General features: G+C 60.8%; 2 protein-coding genes across 5 annotated transcripts; one reads left to right on the top strand and one right to left on the bottom strand.

The window, feature by feature from the left end:
- The first annotated feature begins 8092 nt into the window (after positions 1–8092).
- DAZAP2 (DAZ associated protein 2) lies at positions 8093–15311 on the top strand. Of its 2 annotated transcripts, XM_075445765.1 has the most exons (5): positions 8093–8183; positions 9921–10042; positions 12047–12289; positions 13895–14019; positions 14638–15311. In XM_075445765.1, coding segments are annotated over exons 1-5 (504 nt in total). In that variant the 5' UTR covers positions 8093–8170; the 3' UTR covers positions 14639–15311. The 2 variants fall into 2 exon arrangements, with proteins under 2 accessions (XP_075301880.1, XP_075301879.1); XM_075445764.1 differs by having other exon boundaries at positions 13895–15311.
- SMAGP (small cell adhesion glycoprotein) lies at positions 15299–19402 on the bottom strand. Of its 3 annotated transcripts, XM_075445767.1 has the most exons (4): positions 19332–19402; positions 17305–17377; positions 16306–16383; positions 15299–16209 (listed from the first exon to the last, which is right to left on the bottom strand). In XM_075445767.1, the coding sequence occupies exons 2-4, from the start codon at positions 17333–17335 to the stop codon at positions 16037–16039; spliced, it is 282 nt and encodes a 93-aa protein (XP_075301882.1). In that variant the 5' UTR covers positions 17336–17377; positions 19332–19402; the 3' UTR covers positions 15299–16036. The 3 variants fall into 3 exon arrangements, with proteins under 3 accessions (XP_075301882.1, XP_009941232.2, XP_075301881.1); XM_009942930.2 differs by lacking the exon at positions 19332–19402 and having other exon boundaries at positions 16306–16380; positions 17305–17510; XM_075445766.1 differs by lacking the exons at positions 17305–17377; positions 19332–19402 and having other exon boundaries at positions 16306–17075.
- Positions 19403–20189: the final 787 nt, after the last annotated feature.

Genomic DNA, 20189 nt, shown 5'->3' with positions numbered 1-20189 from the left:
AGATCCCCCAGAGTCACTCCAGCCCAGAGGCCCCCCCAAAACTGGAGGCACAGCCAGCCTGGAGCCCCCTCCCCCCCAGCCTGAAGACCTCCCAGCGCAGGGCATCGCAAACCCAGAGCCCTCCCAAACTGGGAGCCCCCCGCCCCAACCTAGCGCTCCCCCGGACTCGGAGCCGACATCGCAGACACCCTCAGTCCCGTCCTCGACACCCAGAAACTCCCAAAAGCCAAACGCTGGAGCCCAAATCGCTGCCCCCCCTCCAAAAGCCAGAGCCCCCAAATCCCAGATCCCCCCCAAGACCCAGATGCGCCCAGTCCCAGACCCCCCCTAAAGCCCAGACCCTGAAGTGCGGGGACACCCCAAAAACCCACAGCCTCCCGCCCCCAACTTCCCCGAAAGCCCAGACCCCCAATCCCAGGCTCCCCCAAGCCCCAGCCCCGTTAAATCCCCGATTCTCCCAAAGCCCCCCAACCCCATTCCCAGCAGCAGCCCCCCCCCCCCCCCAGCTTTGGGGTCACCCTTTGCGAACCCCAAGCCACCACGTCCCCAGTTTGCCGGGGTGGGTGCCCGCGGGACCCCCCGGCTCTGCACCGCCCCACAAGCAGGTGCCCGGAGCAGCCCTCCTGACCCCGGCTCCGAGCCGGCTCATCAAAACGCTAATACAGCATTTCATCTTCATAAATTAATGCATTAATCATCACATTAACGCGAACCACCCCGGGGCAGCACAAAGGATTCAATTTGTTCCCTTCACACCCCCCCTCCCCGTTATCCAGTTTCCCCCGGGGCCAGGGCTCGGGGCAGAGCCCCGCTGCCCAACCCGCGACCTGCTGGGGCTCGGGGCTTCGCCTGAAGGGACCAAACCACCCCAAAAATCCTTCCGGCGGCTTCCAGGGTGGAGCGGGCGGCAGGGCCTGGGCGGGAGCAGCGCCTGCCTTCGCCCGGGGAAGCCACAGCAATAATTCAAGAGGCTCCATCTTCCCGGCGCAGCGTCAGCGTCGGGTCCAGCCTCCCGCCGGAACACGCAGGAGGCCGAGCTCCGCGCGCCGGGGTCGCATCCAGCCCTGCCGGGGCTCCTGCCCTCCTCTGGGCTCCGAAGAGTTCGGGGGGGGCTTCCCCCACGCTCCGAGCCGCTGGGAGAATGAGGTCGATATCAAAAAGGAGCCGACAGCTCCCTCACCGGCGCGCCCGGGGCTTCGGGGGACCCGCGGAGCCCCGACAACGCGACGGCGCGCAGCCGCTCGCACCCAGCGCGTCGGCAGCGGGGACCAGGGGCTACGCCGCGGCGCGGGGACGCGGCTCGGCCAAGCTCGAGGCCGCGGGGCTGCTCGGGGGGCGAAGCCACGGAGAGCGACGGGTTGGCCGGGCAAGGAGGCGATTTGCGTCTCGGCGTCTCCGGGAGGGAAAACGCTCTCCGAATCTTACCAATAACTCCAATTTCCAGGCGCGATCACGCGGGCTGGGGCGAGGCGCGCCGCTCCTGAATCCGTCCCGGTCCCAGGGCCCCGTCACCCGCCTCGGAGGGAAGATTTCTGTGGACGGGGTGAAGGAGCGTTCTGGTTTTGACTGGGACAGCGTTAACTTTCCTCCCAGTGGCTGCCGTGTTTTGGATTTGACGCCAGAGGAATGCTGATAACACCGATGTTTTCAGTTGTTGTGATCAAACCAAGGACTTGTTCTGCTTTCTCATCTTCAGCTAACGAGCAGGTGTGCAGGGGCCAGCCGCGCCGGGCGGTGGGAACGCTCCACACCACAAACGCCACGCGCGGTTGATGAACGGGGGTTGGCCGGGGGGCGGGAGGCTCTCGGCTCTTCTCCTTTTCGTGAGTTCAAACTTTTGGGGGAAATTCGGGATTTTAATGTTCTGCGATTGCTGCTTGGGGACTGGGTGCGAATCACAGAATCACAGCAGGGTGGGGGTTGGAAGGGACCTCTCAGGTCCAAGGTCACCCAGCGAAGGCTGCACAGCACCGCGGCCAGGGGGGTTGGAATATCTCCAGAGAAGGAGACTCCACAGCCTCCCTGGGCAGCCTGGGCCAGGGCTCCAGCACCCTCAGAGGGAAGAAGTTCTTCCTCGGGTTCAGCTGGAGCTTCCTCTGCTCCAGTTTGTGCCCGTTGCCCCTTGTCCTGTCGCTGGGCACCACTGGGAAGAGTCTGGCCCCATCCTCCTGACCCCCACCCTGCAGATATTTAGAGGCATTTCTGAGGTCCCCTCACAGCCTTCTCTTCTCCAGGCTGAACAAGCCCAGCTCCCTCAGCCTCTCCTCGTAGCAGAGATGCTCCAGTCCCTCCTCATCCTCGCAGCCCTGCGCCGGACTCTCTCCAGTAGCTCCTCATCTTTCTTGAACTGGAGAGCCCAGCACTGGACCCAGCACTGCAGATGGGGCCTCCCCAGGGCAGAGCAGAGGGGGAGGAGAACCTCCCTCGCCCTGCTGCCCACACTCCTCCTCATGCACCCCAGGATCCCGTTGGCCTTCTTGGCACCCAGGGCACGCTGCTGGCTCATGGTCACCCTGTCGTCCCCCAGCACTCCCAGTCCCTCTCCACAGAGCTGCTCCCAGCAGCTCAGCCCCAGCCTGTACTGGTGCCTGGGGTTGTTCCTCCCCAGGGGCAGGACCCTGCCCTTGCCCTGGTTGAACCTCACCAGGTTCCTCTCTGCCCAGCTCTCCAGCCTGGCCAGGGCTCGCTGGATCCAGCACAGCCTGCCGGGGTGTCCACCCCTCCTCCCAGCTTTGTGCCAGCAGAAAACCTGCTGCGGGTCCGCTCCAAATCAGTCATCGGGTGGTGAGAAAAACTGTATCGTATATAATTTGGTTTGCATATTCATTATTATAATTGTTCTTATTACTAGTAGTAGTATTTAATTTGTTGTCATATTAAATCAGCTTTATCTCAGCCTACGAGTTTCCCCTTTTGCTCGTTTTCTCCTCGCTGTTCTGTGGAAGGGTGAGCGAGCGGCTGCCCAGTGCCAAGCTGCCAGGTGAAACGCCGCCAAGGAGCGAGGAAAGCAGCGCCACAAAGGGAGCTCAGGTGCGACTTTATCCTCGTCACTACGTAATTAAAAGAAGGAGGAAAACTATTTCGGTAATTGCAAAGCTCGTTAGAAGTGCAGGTGCAATTCTGCGGCTTTGCAAGCCAGCTTCTGGACCAATTATAGCTTGTTTGGAATCATTGAAAAGAAAAGAAGCAGAGTATATTATTATCTTGCATTCTGTATCTTTTACAATTTTAAAATTGTAACTTCCTTCTTATCTCCTGGCAGGAAAAAAGGAGGAAAAAAACAAAGAAAAAAAAGGACAAAACCTCCAACACATCTCAGTTATTGGCACCTCTCACAAACAAGCACGGCTTGATGAAGCCAAATTATTTTTACCTCTTTCCCGTCCCTACTCGCTGGAAAGAACCGCACCATCCGTCTTTCCCTGCAGAAAAAGCCGCTGGATTAACTGAAATCCTTCCTTCCTAACACACCTCTTTTGGAGCTCATCACAAGACGCTCCCCACCCGCTCCCACCGCGCTCTTCCCATCGGCCGGGAGCGAGTAGCAGCGTTAGCACGGACCTAAGAGGCAGCCTCGTTAAAAAAGCGCGAATACCCCGCGCGGTTCTTCCGCGGCTGAACCCGTCCCACGTCCTCTCCCGCGCCCGCAGGAAGCTTTCGGGAGTTCACGTCGCTTACACTGGCCTAGCCTCTTCGTCCCGGCTTAATATGATGACATTGAGCGCCGCGTAGCGCCCGCTGCTGCCGCCGACGCTCAGATTCAGCGGGAATTAAGCGAGCGCTTAACGTCCGGAAGAGGTTAACGCCGAGGCAGGAATATTAACGAACCCGCAGCCAGCGCTGACCACTTTTTCATTAATAATCAAATTAGATACGTGGCAGCATCTTCGCCCGCGTGCAGCTGCTGTTTGAGACTGCAGCGCGATTCTGCCGAGAGCCTGGTTTGCATACGCTGTGATTATGAATATTTAAATACTTCCCTCTAGTTGAATTTCAGGCTCATTTACATACATTGGCATACTGGTTCCTATAACGCGTGTGGGGAAACGGGTGCACGGTGCATTTTTAATTTTTCTTCAAGGGGAATTGATTTTACGAGTGCCGAGAAGCTTTTTTTTGTCGTTCGGGAAAATCGCTCGGGAATTTCGCTCGGAGTTCGGGAGCACCGCAGCGCTCTTGTCCGCGCTTCTTTCGCCGACCGGGCTGCTCTAACCAGGCGCAGCACCGGGACAGGGGAGGGTTTGCACCTCACCCTGCGGCTCCTGATTCGCCGCGGAAAGGTTTCCGGCCCTGCAAGGAACGCGTATGCCCCAAACCACCTCATTCCAGCTGCTCCAAGAACTTCCACGGCTGAAAAGTGCAGGAAAAAAGCGTGAGCCAGGGCTTTATTTCGGCTCCCAAGGTGCAAAGCGACTCCGGTTGAGGAACAAACTTCCCCAACCCTGAGCTTCAGCGTGTGCTTTGTAAAGACCGCGGCAGGGTTTAGCGCAGGCTCGCGGGTGCTGCGCGAGATCCGGCCTCCGCCGAGCTTCACCCCTCAAAACTCCAAATTTCCAGGGGATTTCTGGGTGAAATCCGGTCCTGGCAAAGCCAAGCACAGAACCCCCTCGATTTCAGCGGTGGGAGAAGGAAGGAGAGCGTTTTCCCTAGGTGGAAGACACCATCCAGTAATTAACAACTGCTTCTTCGTTATTTTTTTAATTAATTATAGCCCTACACCCATAGGGCGCTCGCTGCTCACAGTACATCCTGCCTCCGACTACTCACTCGAGTAAAGCTCCACAAACGCGCATCTGCTCGCAAGGCCACCCATACCAGCTGAACTTTTACCGCTACTTTATTTTTGCTACCGCTTCATTTTCGCTACTTCAGGTAGCAAACAAGGGGTATCACCCCCGCCCGCTCCGCTTCTACTCAGGGTGAAGTAACCCCGCGCTGTGTAAACAAGGACTTTCAGCGCGGGCCCTCTGCTCGCCCCAAAACGCCGACGCGGCCATGGACGCGCCGGTGTCCGGCGCGTCGGCGGCGATCACGCGCCCGGTTCTTCGCAGAGCGTCCCCTCCGCCTTCCAGCGGCGCCCGGCGTGGGAAGCGAAGTCCGCTGGCGCGCGGCCAGGCAGCCAGAAGCTGCCTCGACTTTCCCAGGTTTCCATTTCAGGGCTGCACACACACGGCGCAAGAAGACCCACGAGGTGATTTTTCAGGGCTTTTGATGTTTACTGGAAGGGGTTTTTTTCCCCTCTCAGGAGTCCCAAGAGGCCCTTAAAGAAGGTAATCAGCGATAAAAATACAAATAAAAACAATCCCAAGGAGTTTGAAGGCAGGTGCCTTCAGAAGAGCTTGGCTCTACTGAACGGAAACGCTTTCTCCTCGCCTCTCCCACCTCGCAGAGCGTTTCCACTTCTCCTTTGTAAGGAAATTTTCTGCCTAATGGTAACAGGAGAGTGGAAAAAGGCGCGTTTGTTAGAGTAAATCAGGGTCTGAAGCCAGGAGCTGCTGAACAGGTCGAACCCTGCGCAGTTCTGGCGAGCTCCGGGGCTTCGCAGGGTCGGGTTTGGGAAGACGGCCGCGCTCGGCCCCTCCGCAGTCGCCGTCCCCTCCCTGGAGCAGCTCTCCCCTTCGGTTACTTTCACCACACTTAACTACAGCCCACCTCACTCCCCGCTTCCCCGGGGCAGACCTCAAGCCGTCTTCTCTCCCACTTTAAAGGGTAAATATTTTAATATTTTCTTTTTTTACAGCTCCCGTGCAGTTGCAAGGTGAAGAACGTTTTCTAGACATGAATTATGGATGAAGCCCTCCCAGGCACACCAGCCAACGTGCATATTCATCAGGCAGCCGCTACATTATTCATGAGAAGTTCACTTAAATAGGGACGAGAACAATGATGTTGTTGATCGAGATGCCCGCAAATGAGCTTGAGAAAGAGAGCTGCGCCCTCAAACTCTGGCCAAAACACAGCCAGAAAGTTTATTAAAATACAGAAAAAGGGGGATTTTTATACTTTCAGGGGGTATCTTTACTGTGGTCCGTTCATAGCCACCCCTGTACGTTATTTTTTTCAACAAGGAAGACTTTACAGACAGAACTACGAGATGGCATCATACCTTCTCCACGCCTCCGACCGCACCTCCTGCTGGTGCATCGCTCTTCAGCGGGCGGCACCTGCAACAGATTTTTGCAACAGATTTTTACATCAGTATTTAGGCCCCTAAACTCCCCCCAAACCCAAAGGTTATCACGAGGAACCTCGCTCTCCGCCTTTAACCCAGCGCTGTTTCGAAGCAGAGCTGGATGCCAGGGCTGGTATTAAGAGCAGGGGCTGCAAACGCGGCCCTAAACACCGGGCGAAAGAGGGGTTGAATCCGAGGGGTTTTATTTCCAGGAATCTGCTGAGCTCCCTCCTGGGCTGCTGCTGGATGACGGGGAACAGGAGGGCAGAGGGAGCCGGAGAAACGCACGCGCCTGACCGCAGCTTCGGCTTCTCGGCAGCTTTAGCCACACTTACGGCAAGAAGCGGAGACCACGGTCACCTCCGAGAGGAGCCTGCTCCGTACGCACCCCACGGGTGCTGGGGGAGCCCTCGCTGAAGCCAGCGGGACCCATGGCAGGACATTGCCCCCCACAGCGGGGTCTCCAGGGGCTCCCTCAGACGCTGCCCCCCACAGCGGGGTCTCCAGGGGCTCCCTCGGACGCTGCCCCCCACAGCGGGGTCTCCAGGGGCTCCCTCGGACGCTGCCCCCCATAGCGGGGTCTCCAGGGGCTCCCTCGGACGCTGCCCCCCACAGCGGGGTCTCCAGGGGCTCCCTCGGACGCTGCCCCCCACAGCGGGGTCTCCAGGGGCTCCCTCGGACGCTGCCCCCCACAGCGGGGTCTCCAGGGGCTCCCTCGGACGCTGCCCCCCACAGCGGGGTCTCCAGGGGCTCCCTCGGACGCTGCCCCCCACAGCGGGGTCTCCAGGGGCTCCCTGCCACAGGGAGGCAGAAAACGGGGTCTCCAGGAAAGGCCTCGGGCCTTGTGACAACAACCCCAAGGACAGGGATTAGAAGAACCAACACAACCTGGAGCTCGGGCTGCAGCCACCGACTGTGAGCGCAGTCACCGCGCTAAGGAGCAGCTCCGCCTGCTGACACTTCCCACAGCCCTTAAGACTTAATTAAGCTTCACAATATTTGGAGGTTACCAACCACTTCCCTTGATCTTTTATGCATGAGCTCAGCGGCGGGTTCTCTCGCTGGGCGCAGTTCAGGAGGAAGCAGGGAGAGAGCCAGGGGCTCCCTCGCCCACCAGTTTCTCCAGTGCTGTCCCAGGCCCCGGCAAGGCTGGGTCCTGCTGGGGCACCCCATGTTGCACCCGGGCCATGCTGGGGGAGCCCCACCTCACCTATGGGCCTCGATAGACCCCCCCCCCCCGAGCACTGGGGACTGTGTGGGGACACCCCACCCCCCAGGCCCCCCTCCCTCCCCTTAGGCCCTGCCCAGGGGCCCCTCTCAGGTCCAGCCACTACTCTAGGCTCAGCCTGGGAGCCCCATTCCCCTCCCTGCCCTACTTAGAGGCCCCCTCACCCCAGGGACCCACCCAGGCCCTGCCTGGGACCCCCCCCCCCCCAGGCCCTGCTCACAGCCCCCTCACCCCTGGGCCTTCCCTGCTACTCCAGGCCCTGTCTATGCCCCCCCTAGGCCCAGCTTAGGGCTCCCCCCCTCACCCCCAGGCCCTGCCTCCTCCCGCTCCTGCCTGGGGACCCCCCTCCATCCACTCTAGGCCCCCCCAGACCCTGCTGAGGGGTCCCCTCAATGCCGGGGCCTACCTAGGGCTCCCCCCAGGCCTTGCTTAGGCCCCCCCCCCCCACCTCAGCCCCAGAGCCTACCGGCCCCCCACCCTGACTCAGGCCCTGGAGATCCCCCCGCTCCCCTCCCCACTAGGCCCTGGGGATTGAGCCCACCCCCCTCCCCATTCTGCGGTCCCTTTAAGAGCGCGCGGCCCCGCCCCCGGGCGCGGTGACGCCAGGGAGCGCGCATGCGCACGGCGCCGGCTTCCTCCTCCCCCCCCCCGCCCCGGCGCCCCGCCCCCTGCCCTCCTCACCCCCCCCCCGCCCCCCCCACCCCCCCGCAGCGCCGCGGTGACACGGAGGAGGAAGCGCGCGCGGCGCGGGCAGAGCGGGAGGCGCCGCCATGAACGGCAAAGGCAAGGACCGGGCCGCGACCCCCCCGCCCCCCGCGACCACCGGCAGCCAAGCCCCCTCCCCCCGGCCCCCCCGCCCGCCCCACCGGGCCGCGCCGCCCCGGGACGCGGCGCCTTTAAGGGCGGCGCCGCAGCGCGTGACCGCGCGAGCGGGCCGGGGCCGCGCGGGCGCCCGGCGACCAATGGGAGCGGGGCTGGGGGGCGGGCGGCCAATGGGAGTGGGGCAGGGGGGCGGGAGCGCTGGTCGCCATGGCGCCGCGCGCCTCGGCCCGGCCTTAACCCTGCGAGTGCCGGGGGGGGGAGGGGGGAAGACCACCCGGTGACGCAGGGGGGGCTGCTGACGTGGGGGAGCACCCAGGCATGACGTAAGGGGTCTCCATTCTATGGGGGGAGAGCGAGCTGAGGCGGCGGAGACCCCCTCCGGGTGACGTAGGGGATCCCCCGGATGACGTAAGGGGGACCCCAGTAGGAGTCGGGGGGAGCTGGAGCGGGAGAGACCCCCCCCGCGTGACGCAAGGGGGATCCCATTAGATTGGGGGGGAAGAGCCCCCCCCGCTGACGTAGGGGATCCCCCGGTGACGTCAGAAGGGACCCCATTTTCTGGCAGGGTGCGGGAGACCCCCCCTTGGTGATGTAAGAAGGGCCCCCCCCCCCCCACGGGTGAAGCAGTGGGGGGCCGGTGGGGGGTCTGCACCACGGGGGGGGGTGCCCGTGGTGACACCGGGGACCCCCTGGGTGACGTAAGGGGGGGAGGGACGAGACCACTTCGTTCCGCGGGGGGGGGGGGGGGGGGGGCGGAACCCCCGTTATATTTGAGGGGTGCTGGGCCGGGGGGGCCTCCCCAGGGGACACCGTCAGGGTCAGCCGAGGGGGCTGGGACCCCCCGAAAGCCCCAGCCTGGGGGGGAACCGGCCTGGGGGCACCCACGGGGGGCTCCACCTTGGGGGGGGGGCCCCTTTGCCCCCCCAAACCGCAGAAGGCCCCGGCGGGGGCGGCGGCGGCTCGGCTTCGTTTTGGTTTCAATTTCAGAATTTTCCAGCCCGGGCGACCCGGAATTGTTTGGTTTATTGCTACCAGGTGTACTGTGAGGCTATTATTGTTATTAGGATGATTATTAATAGGTATATTATTATTAATAATAGGTTTATTATTAATTTGTTATTATAAATAGGTTTATTATTATGAAGTTTATTATTATTATTAGATCTATTATTATGAATAGGTTTATTGATATTAATAGGATTGTTGTTATTAATAGGACTATTATTATTAGGTTTTTTGTTATTAATAGGTTTGTTGTTATTATTGTTATTGTTATTATTATTATTACTATTATTACTATTATTATTGCTGTTATTATTGCTATTATTATTGCTATTATTATTACTATTATTATTGCTATTATTGCTATTATTACTATTATTATTACAATTATTATTACTGTTATTATTACAATTATTATTACAATTATTATCATTATTTCCCCCTTGCGGCCCTCCCGCCGCTCCCCATTCCGCCGCAGGACGGATTTTACCTCTCGCTTGCCGTGGGCCGAGTCGATCGCCCCAACGATTCCGCAAATAAATCGTGCCCGCGGCCGATCCTCCCTTCTCCCCCCCCCCCCCCCCCCCCCCCGTGCTAATTAAGACCGGGCGCTCTCCCCGAGGAACAGCTCGTCAGCCGCAGCTCGTCCGCGTCGCGGCCGGCCCCCGGCCCCGCTGACGGCCCCTCTGCCCGCAGGACCGTACCCCAGCCCGCCGTCCTACCCCGTCGCGTCGCCCGCCGGCCCGGCCGTCTTCCCGCAGCCGCTGGCCCTGCCGCAGCCGCCGCCCTACAGCGAGGCGCCGCCGGCGTTCTCCGAGGTAGGCGGGGGGGCCGCTCGCGGGGCCGCTTCGCTTCGGGGGGCGGGGGGGGGGGATATAAATCTCTTCGAAAAAACGGGGCAGCGGGAGGTTTTGTTGTCGCTTGGGTGGCGGCGGGTGATCGCATCGGTGGATCGGGGTCACGGAGGTTGGAGAAGACCTTAGAGATCACCCAGCCCAACCGTCCCCCCAGCACCCCCACGGCTGCCGAACCGTGTCCCCAAGGGCCACGTCCACACGGTGTTTGAAGCCCTCCAGGGGTGGGGACTCCACCCTGCCCTGGGCAGCCTGGGCCAAGGCTTCACAACTCCTGCAGTGAGGAAACGCTTCCTGGTGTCCAGTCTGAACCTCCCCTGACATGACCTGAGGCCGTTGCCCCTCGCCCTGTCGCTGGTTACCTGGGAGGAGAGACCAACCCCCACCGCACCACAAACTCCTGTCAGGCAGCTGTGGAGAGCGAGAAGGTCTCCCCTCAGCCTCCTCTTCTCCAGGCTGAACAGCCCCAGCTCCCTCAGCCGCTCCTCGGAAGACTTCTTCTCCAGACCCTTCCCCAGCCTCGCTGCCCTTCTCTGGACGTGCTCCAGCACAGAATCACAGAATCCCAGCATGGTCGGGGTTGGCAGGGACCCCTGGGGATCCCCCACCCAACCCCCTGCCCAAGCAGGGTCACCCAGAGCAGGGGGCACAGCACCGCGGCCAGGCGGGGCTGGAATATCTCCAGAGAAGGAGACTCCACAGCCTCCCTGGGCAGCCTGGGCCAGGGCTCCGTCACCCTCAGATGGAAGAAGTTCTTCCTCGGGTTCAGCTGGAGCTTCCTCTGCTCCAGTTTGTGCCCGTTGCCCCTTGTCCTGTCGCTGGGCACCTTCTTGTAGTGACGGCCCCAAAGCTGAACACAGGAGTCGAGGTGCGGCCTCAGCAGTGCCGAGCGCAGGGGCCCGATCCCTGCCCTGCTCCTGCTGGCCACACGGTTCCTGATACCGGCCAGGCTGCCGTTGGCCTTCTTGGCCACCCGGCCACACTGCTGGCTCCTGGTCAGCCGGCTGTGGACCAGCACCCCCAGGTCCTTTTCCACCGGGCACCTTCCCAGCCACTCTGCCCCAAGCCTGCAGTGTTGCATGGGGTTGTTGTGACCAAAGTGCAGGACCTGGCACTTGGCCTTGCTGTACCTCATACAGTTGGCCTCAGCCCATCGATCCAGGCTGTCCAGATCCCTCTGCAGAGCCTTCCACCCTCGAGCAGATCGACAGTCCCGCCCTGCTTGGTGTCATCTGCAAACTCACTAAGGGAGCACTCAATCCCCTCACCCAGATCATTGATAAAGATGTTACACAAGGCCGGCCCCAACACTGAGCCCTGGAGAACATCACTTGTGACCGGCCACCAGCCGGATTTAACTCCGTTCACCACCACTCTCTGCGCTCGGCCATCCCGCCGGTTCTTCACCCAGCGCAGAGCGCACCCATCCAAACCACGGGCAGCCAGCTTCTCCAGGAGGATGCTGTGGGAGACAGTGTCAACGGCCTTACTTTAGTCCAGGTAGATGACATCCACAGCCTTTCCCTCACCCACGGGGCGGGTCACCTGGTCACGGAGGGAGATCAGGCTGGGCAAGCAGGATCTGAGATCTGAATCGCCAGCTCGAAGTGCAAACGTTCTTCAAGGCTTCCCCTTGGCTAAAGGTGATGGATTTCACAGAACCGTGTCATGGAATCGTAGGGCTTGGAAGGGACCTCTGGATCATCTCGTCCAACCCCAAAATTTAGCTCTCCAGGAGCCGTAAAACACATCAACAGTTGGAGTGGGGGAAAACTGTCCCCAGACGTCCTCCCACTGTCCTGGAGAGCGGCCGCTCGGGGCGGGGGATTCCCGGGCGCGGTGGGAGGGTGGGAGCCAGGTCGGGGCTGGTGCGGTGCCCGAGGGCACGACCCCGTGTCAGGGCTAACGAGCCTCGAAACTCATTTGCTCTAAACTCATTAGCACTGTTTTGTTTGGTTTTTTCCCCAGCTTTACCGGCCCAGCTTCGTGCCTCTGGGAGCTGCCACCGTCCCCACCATGTCTGCGGCGTATCCGGGCGCTTCCGTCTTCCTGCCGGTGGCCCAGTCGGTGGCCGTGGGTCCCATCGGCTCCTCGGTCCCCGTGGCCTATTACCCCGTGGGGCCGCTTTATCCGCCGGGCTCGACGGTCCTCGTTGAAGGTGGCTTCGACGCTGGCGCGAGGTTTGGGGCTGGTGGCACCGCCAGCATCCCCGTAAGTACCCTCAGACCCGCGCGGGCGGCAGCGTTGGGGTCCAGGGACGGGGGAGAAGAGTGGCATTTTGTTTTCTGCAAAAAACACCTTTCTGACCCGATCCATCGTCTGGGAGCGGAGCAGGCTCCTTGGCTGCGCAGGGTCTGCTCGGCTCTGCAGCCGCGTGGGCTGGCGGGTGGCTCTGGCTCGCGGCACAACCGTTGCGTGGCCGGCGCTGGCGCGGGTTTGGCCTGCGGGCCGTGGTGTGACGCGCGTCGGGGGCAGGCAGGGCAGCAGGGCTGCTCGGCGACCCGGCGTTGCCCAGCCCCAAACGCGGGCTTGGCCTCTTCCCGTGCTGTGGTGGAGCTCTGGGAGGTTCCCGCTCCCCCTGGACTTCCCACCCGTGGCTCACAGCCACGTGAAGTTCTCGTTCCACGGCTCGGAGGTTCCTCTGTGCGGGCAAGTTCAGCCCTCCCGGCTCTGAAAACAGGAGGCAGGGGCGTGGACGAGGAGGCAAGCGTCAGCTCCTGGACTCTGTCACTCGGTGGCAAGCGCCGGGCACGTGGCCTGGGAGGTTCCCGGCTCCCCGCGGCCCACGGCGGCTTCGTGCCGGCTCACAGAATCTCACAGAATCACGGAATGGTCGGGGTTGGAAGGGACCCCTGGGGATCCCCCACCCAACCCCCTGCCCAAGCAGGGTCACCCAGAGCAGGCTGCACAGCACCGCGGCCAGGCGGGGCTGGAATATCTCCAGAGAAGGAGACTCCACAGCCTCCCCGGGCAGCCTGGGCCAGGGCTCCGTCACCCTCAGAGGGAAGAAGTTCTTCCTCATGTTCAGCTGGAGCTTCCTCTGCTCCACTTTGTGCCCGTTGCCCCTTGTCCTGTCGCTGGGCACCACTGGAAAGAGTCTGGCCCCATCCTCCTGACCCCCACCCTGCAGATATTTAGAGGCATTTCGAAGGTCCTCTCTCAGCCTTCTCTTCTCCAGGCTGAACAAGCCCAGCTCCCTCAGCCTCTCCTCGTAGCAGAGATGCTCCAGTCCCCTCCTCATCCTCACAGCCCTCCTCTGGCCTCTCTCCAGTAGCTCCTCACCTTTCTTGAACTGGGGAGCCCAGCACTGGACCCAGCACTGCAGATGGGGCCTCCCCAGGGCAGAGCAGAGGGAGAGGAGAACCTCCCTCGCCCTGCTGCCCACACTCCTCCTCATGCACCCCAGGATCCCACTGCCCTTCTTGGCACCCAGGGCACGCTGCTGGCTCATGGTCACCCTGTCGTCCCCCAGCACTCCCAGTCCCTCTCCGCAGAGCTGCTCTCCAGCAGGGCCGCCCCAGCCTGTGCTGGTGCCTGGGGCTGTTCCTCCCCAGGGGCAGGACCCTGCCCTTGCCCTGGTTGAACCTCACCAGGTTCCTCTCTGCCCAGCTCTCCAGCCTGGCCAGGGCTCGCTGGATCCAGCACAGCCTGCCGGGGTGTCCACCCCTCCTCCCAGCTTTGTGCCAGCAGCAGACCTGCTGCAGGTCCGCTCTAGCTCTTCACCCAGGTCATTGGTGAAGAAGTTGAACAAGACTCCCGCCGTCCTGGCACGGACCTCGGGTAACCCTCTCTCCTTCGCCTTTCCGTGTCTTGCAGCCCCCCCCTCCCGGCTGTCCCCCCAACGCCGCCCAGCTGGCCGTGATGCAGGGAGCCAACGTCTTGGTGACGCAACGGAAGGGCAGCTTCTTCCTGGGAGGCTCAGACGGCGGCTACACTATCTGGTGAAGGAGGGGGGGCGAGGGGGGAGGAGGGGGGGGCTACGTTTGCGTAGGGAAAGACATCACATACTGTCAGCACTTCTCACCATGTAACTGCTTTCGTCCCTAATTAACCTGAAGTCGCAGATCAGACGCACGGCGGTGAGGTGTCTTCCCGCGGGCGCTGGCGAGCGAAACGAGAAACCCCGTTAACGATTTATCGGACGGGGACGGGGGATTAATTCGCCAAATGAGTGGGAGCTCGGCAGCCCCGCCTCTTCCTTTCGTTTAATACCGCGGCGCTGAGCTTTTATTAATTGGCTGCCTGGCTGATTGGGAGGGAGCGGGTTCGGTTTCGCCTTCCCTCCGTGGTCCCAGCGCCGCAAACCCCCCCACAGCGTTTCCCCAGCGAAGGCACCGGGGGGGAAAAGCGAGGGAAACTTGGCTTCCCGGCAGCGGGGAGGGCACCCTGGCGCTTCCTTCTTCCCGACCTCGCGCTGGAGCGGCTCCTTCGAAGCGCTCCGTGCTCACACCCGGCGTTTTTCCTCCGGGAAGGGGCGCAGCCGGCGCCTGTCGTGGGATTTTGGGGTTGGTTTTTTTTTTTATACACTCCAAGTAACCTTGGATTCCTTTGCACATTAGATCTAATCGAAGCCGCGCTTTGGGGCCAGAAACACGACGCAGCTCATGTTTGAACATTTCATTCGATGCTATCTCGGCTTTTAGAATGGCGCTTCATAAGCAAACAAACTTCTTCATTTTTGATTTTATTTTTAAACTCAGCCTGGTGTCCCGACACCACAACGCTTTGGGGCTGTTGTTCAGACGGAGAGGCCGGGTACCGACCGCCCAAGGGTGTGCGGCGACTCAGTCAGCACACCAATTAGCTCGGTTAATGGGGTGTTGTACGGCCGCGTACTTTAAAAGTGGCTCGGGTGTGATGAAGTCTTAGTAGGATGAAGAAGAATATTTCAGGGATCCTCATTGTTCTGGTTTTCTTTTCTTTTGGTTTTGTTTTCTGAAGAAAAATATCAGATTCCGATATATTTTATCCGGAGGTTTCAGTTTAATCGAAATCTGTGTCTTGTACCTGTTGTGTCGAACCGTACGACTGACTGTTATGGAAGTTCCGCATCGCGTCTCTCTCTGTACACCCTGTGGTGCACTTAACTGGTGGATTTTTTTATACTAAAAAAAAAAAAAAAAGCAGAATAAAGACTATTTTGAAAATTTGAATCAAGTAGCAGATTTGCGTTAGACCTCAAATAAAACCCCTCGGCTCCTGCCCATCGCAAGCCTGAGGGTTTCTTCACTTATTTCCTCTCTGCTGCTGTTTTGTGGACTTCCTCCTTTGGGGTTCGGGGGGGTTTTTTTGGGGGGGTTTGGTTTAAAGGAGGAACCGCCCTCGAGAAGGGAGCGGAGGGGAGTCGGGAGCCGCTCCTCGCCCCGGCTCTGTGTGGAGGGGAACGCGTCTCTCTGCCTGCCCGAGCCTCCGTGCCGGGGCCGACGCCGGCGCTGCGGACGGAGCAAACCCGCTCGCGGCCGATTCCCCCGAGCCCTGCGAGGTCGGGCGCTCTCGGTGCGGGGACGCGCTTCCCCGCCTTCGCCGCCTACAGTGGGGCTCTCTGTAACGTGGCGTAAGCTGATTTTCCATGCACGCGTAACCTCGGCGTCCGAATTAGCCCGTGGCTAATTACCTGCCCCTGAATTCAGCGGCAGAATAACCAAATTGTTCCGTGAGACCGGGGAAAAGAAAACCACGGCGACTCTCGGGGCGGTTGTCACTGGGCTGTAGTCGAAAGCGCCGAAGGGAGGAGACCGGGGGGTGCGGGCAGCTGGAGCCCGGCCGTGCCCGCTCCCCTCCGCCGAGCCGAAGGGCTCAGCGAAGGCTCGGACACCCACCGATTTATTTTTCCTTCCGTGGTTGGCTTAATAAATTAAGGGGGGAGGAAGAAAAGCAGCTTGTAGATGCCCAGCTCCGGGGGTTTTAGGCGGCTCGGCGCTGAGCGCGGTGGAGAGGTGTGCGCTGGACCCCCGTGGCTTAGATAAAATATTCTGCTTTCTCTTTGGATGGAGCGTCCTCCATCTGCACCGCCGTGTCGGTCTCCGCCGCCGGCTGCTCGTAGGTGAGGTAGCTGCCTTTGTTTCTGTACAGGTAGATGATGATCACCACCAGGACCGTCAGCAGGGTGAGGAACACCAGGGTGATGACAACTGCCATGGAGAAGGCAGGGAGAGGAGCTGGGTTTAGTCCCGAGTGGTCGGTACCGAGCGGGTAAACGGGGCGGATCTGGCGAGGAGAGCCCCTACCTGCGATGACCGCGGTGTTGGCGGCCTCATGGAGAGGTGGGGTGTGAGCCGCCTTCTCAAAGGGGGTTGTCAGCTCTTCTTCGTTGAGGATCGGGAAGGGAGAGAGGAGAAGGTGAGCAAGGCTGGTCCAAACCCAGCTCTGAGCCGGGCTTATAGAATCATGGAATCGTGGACTCATTAAGGTTGGAAAAGACCTCTCAGATCATCGAGTCCAACCGTCAACCCAACCCCACCGTGCCTGTGTCTCCTGCAGTGCCACATCTACAGGTTTTTTGAACCCCTCCGGGGCTGGGGACTCCCCCACTGCCCTGGGCAGCCTGGGCCAAGGCTTCGCAACTCTTGCAGTAAATAAATTTTTCCTAACATCCAATCTAAACCTCCCCTGACACAACTTGAGCCCATTCATCCCTTAGGACCTGTTCGGGGTGACAAGCAGAGACCTTGCCAGTGCCAGGGCTATGGGTCGTGCCAAACCCCAGGGAATTTCCAGTATTATCCCCGCAAATTGGTTGGCTAAGGTCTCTCCTGGACCTTTTCTATCCCCGTTCTCGGCATTTGCCCCTTCTGGGATATTTTGGTGGCTGAGCGGCGTGGTGATGGTGCCGGGGTCTGGGGGGCATTGGAGGTGAGGGCGCAGCCTGTGCGGACGCAGCCATCATAGAGTCACGGAATCACAGAATCGTGGAGGTTGGAAAAGCCCTCTGAGATCATCAAGGCCAACTGTCCCCCCAACACCCCCACGCCTGCCAAACCGTGTCCCCAAGGGCCACGTCCACACGGCGTTTGAACCCCTCCAAGGACGGGGACTCCCCCACTGCCCTGGGCAGCCTGGTCCAAGGCTTCACAACTCTTTCAGTGAAGAAATTTTTCCTGGTATCCAATTTAAACCTCCCCTGACGCAACCTGAGGCCGTTGCCTCTCGTCCTCTCGTCCCAGCTTAGCCGGACGGGGCACACGGGTTTCACCGAGGATTTTTTGGCACGAAGCCGGGGCGCTCACCTGCAGTCAGAGGGGGCTGATCTCCTTCCATCGCATCGGCTGCTCCCAGGCGCAGGGCTGGCGTCCTTCAGAACTACCAGAAAAAGAGGAATAGGAGCGATAAATTCACACGTGACACCCCGCCGGGCCCCGCCGCGGTGCCGATCGAAGCGAAGGATTTATCCGGGGCGATGGCGAGGAGCGGGCTGGGCCGCGCCAGGCTCGTGGCGAGGTGGCGAAGCTCCAGGCGGCAGCGAGAAACCAGCCGCCGGCTCCGCGATCCGCCCTCGAACTTCGAGAGCTTCAGATTGCCCGTAAATCCTTGCGAATCCTCCCATCAGCGTCCCCGGGTTGACGCCGCAGCCGGGACCTTTCGCCTCCAGAAAGCAGCCGGAGCAGCAGCCGCTGAGCCGACCTCGCCGGCTCTGCCCGTGGTGGGGGGACAACCTTTGTCACCCCCCCCGCCCCCCCAAAAAAATCCCTTCTGCAATGGCTCCGGCGCTCGGGCGCAAGTGACTCAGCGGCTCGGCGGAGACGTGCCGCTAGATGTCAGGAGCAATTAAAATTTAATTTATTTATTTTTTTTTTTTAGAAAAGAGAGGAAATTGAACGGCGGGAGCGTGGCCGCGGGCCAGGAGCGGGGAGCTGGCAGCGCAGCCGTGCCGGCAGCGTGCAGCTCCCAAGGACGGGGCGACGCTAACCCTGCGCCGGCCGCCTCCCGGATTTTGAAAACACGGGATGAATTTCCCAGATTTTGGAAAGCGGGGATGAGTTTCCCGGATTTTGGAAAGCGGGGATGAGTTTCCCGGATTGCGAAAAGCGGGATGGATTTCTGGGGATCTGGCCCTGCCCCGCTCGCCCCACCGTGCCCTCGTGACTCACAGCGCTGTCGGGCGTTTGCGAAACCTCGCTGACGACGTTTTGCTTTCGGGTGCTACCGGAGCGCGAACGCTCGGGCGTCACGGGTACTGGGGAGCAGAGGTTTCCCCCTTCCCAGCAGCGCGCGGGGATGGGCGGGCGGCGCCAGCCCCGCTCCCACCGGCTGGGGACTGGGACCCCGAGTCTCCGGCAGCTGCCCCATGCACGACGACTTCCCTCCGGGCTCGAGCTCGGGCTGGCACCAGCCAGCGACTCCTTAAACCCAGCTCTGCATTAAATCCAGCTCTGCATTAAATCCAGCTCTGCATTAAACCCAGTTTTGCTTTAAACCCAGTTTTGATTTAAACCCTGCTTTGCTTTAAACCCTGCTTTGATTTAAACCCAGCTTTAATTTAAACCCAGTTTTGCATTAAACCCAGCTTCCATTAAGACCGGTTTTGGGATAAACCCAGCTTTGATTTAAACCCTGCTTTGATTTAAACCCAGCTTTAATTTAAACCCAGTTTTGCATTAAACCCAGCTTCCATTAAACCAGGTTTTGCACTAAACCCAGCTTCCATTAAGACTGGTTTTGGGATAAACCCAGCTTTGATTTAAACCCCGCTTTGCATTAAACCCGGCTTTGCTTTAAAGCTCGTCGGGCTTCTCCGGCAGCGACGTGTGGGCGTTGGGGAGCTGCACCCCATTTCCGAAGCCAGTCGCAACCTTCCCACGGGGCAGCAGCCGCTGCTTGGGTGGCTTCGGAGCAATAAATGGGTAGAATTTCCCCCAAAACATAAAGTTGGGATTTAAGGGAAAAGAGGAAAAGGCGCTGCTCGGTGGCAAGGGGGCTGGTGGGAGGCGGCTGCCCCGGGGAGAGGGCTTCTTGGGAAGCGTTCGGCATTCCCAGTGGGATATGCAAACCAGGTTCGTGCCCACAGTATCTGCAAAACGGGGTGCTGGGACTCACCAAGGATTTAAACCAAATTTTAGCTGGGGGAAAAGATTTGCTTCAGCCTGAAAATATCAGTGGTCCGGAAAGCGAAGCTCCCTGCATTGCCTCCCCGGGGAGGGATGCTCCGCCGGGACACCCCCTCGCCGCTCCCACTTTGGGATCACGGGAAGGGACTCGCCAAACCCACCCGGGAAGGAGCCCCGCGCTCCACGGCACGGGAAGCCGCGGGGGTTACCTTGGCGGGCCGGGCTCCAGCCGCCACGCTGTCGGAGCCTCCGGCGTCCGCAGCGGCCGTGCCGGGGGCTGGCGCAGGGGGGTGACGGGGGGTGACTCACTTCCCCAGCGCGCTGGATCCGTACGGATCTCCACGTGCTTTTTACAGCGACGCAGGGGTTGTAAAAAAGAAAAACAACCCCAGAATCTTCCTCATTCTTGCTCTCGGGTCAAGTTGCTCAAGAGCCGTTCCCACAGCGAAACCCTCCCCGCCCTGCGGCTCCGCTCCCGAAAATCTCCGCCGAGCGCGGCTTGCCGTCGGGGATGCTCGGCGGTGCCTGCGCAGCCCCCCGTTCCCAGTCCCGTTCCCGGCGGATGGAGGACGGGATGAGCCAATCGTCACCGCCGCCCGCTCGCCCCCGATTCTCCTCCGTCACCCCGGGACAGGTCCCCCGGCAGCGGCGTTTCGCTCTGCCCCGCGCCCCACTCAGCGTCCCCGCCGGGTTTTCGGCTTTCCGCCTCTTGCCGGGGCAGGATCAGCCCCTTTCCCTTCCCGCTCACCTGAAATCCAACTGGAAAACCCCCGGCCGAGAGCCGACGTGTCGGCTTCTCCCCCAAACCAGCCGCGTTCGGCGTCCCTCGTGCCACGACTCCGTCGCCTCCCCACGCAAACCCACGTCCCCGCTGCAGCCGAACCCCCCCAAACCTCCCGGAAAACGGCGGATTTTCAGAGGGGGGGGTCACCCCAGAAGCCCCATCCCCCACCCCTCAGCTCTCACCTGCGCCCGCCGTGCCGGGGCGAGCGGCTGCCGGCACCATGTGCGGCGGCTCCGAGTCTCGCCCCGGCCGAGGCGTTGCCCTTTTCCTGCCTCACCTTTCC

The sequence above is a fragment of the Opisthocomus hoazin genome, chromosome 32, assembly GCF_030867145.1.
Source record: "Opisthocomus hoazin isolate bOpiHoa1 chromosome 32, bOpiHoa1.hap1, whole genome shotgun sequence".
Taxonomy (NCBI): domain Eukaryota; kingdom Metazoa; phylum Chordata; class Aves; order Opisthocomiformes; family Opisthocomidae; genus Opisthocomus; species Opisthocomus hoazin.
The sequence above is the reverse complement of the archived record's forward strand: the minus strand, read 5'-3'. Positions and strand labels throughout refer to the sequence as shown.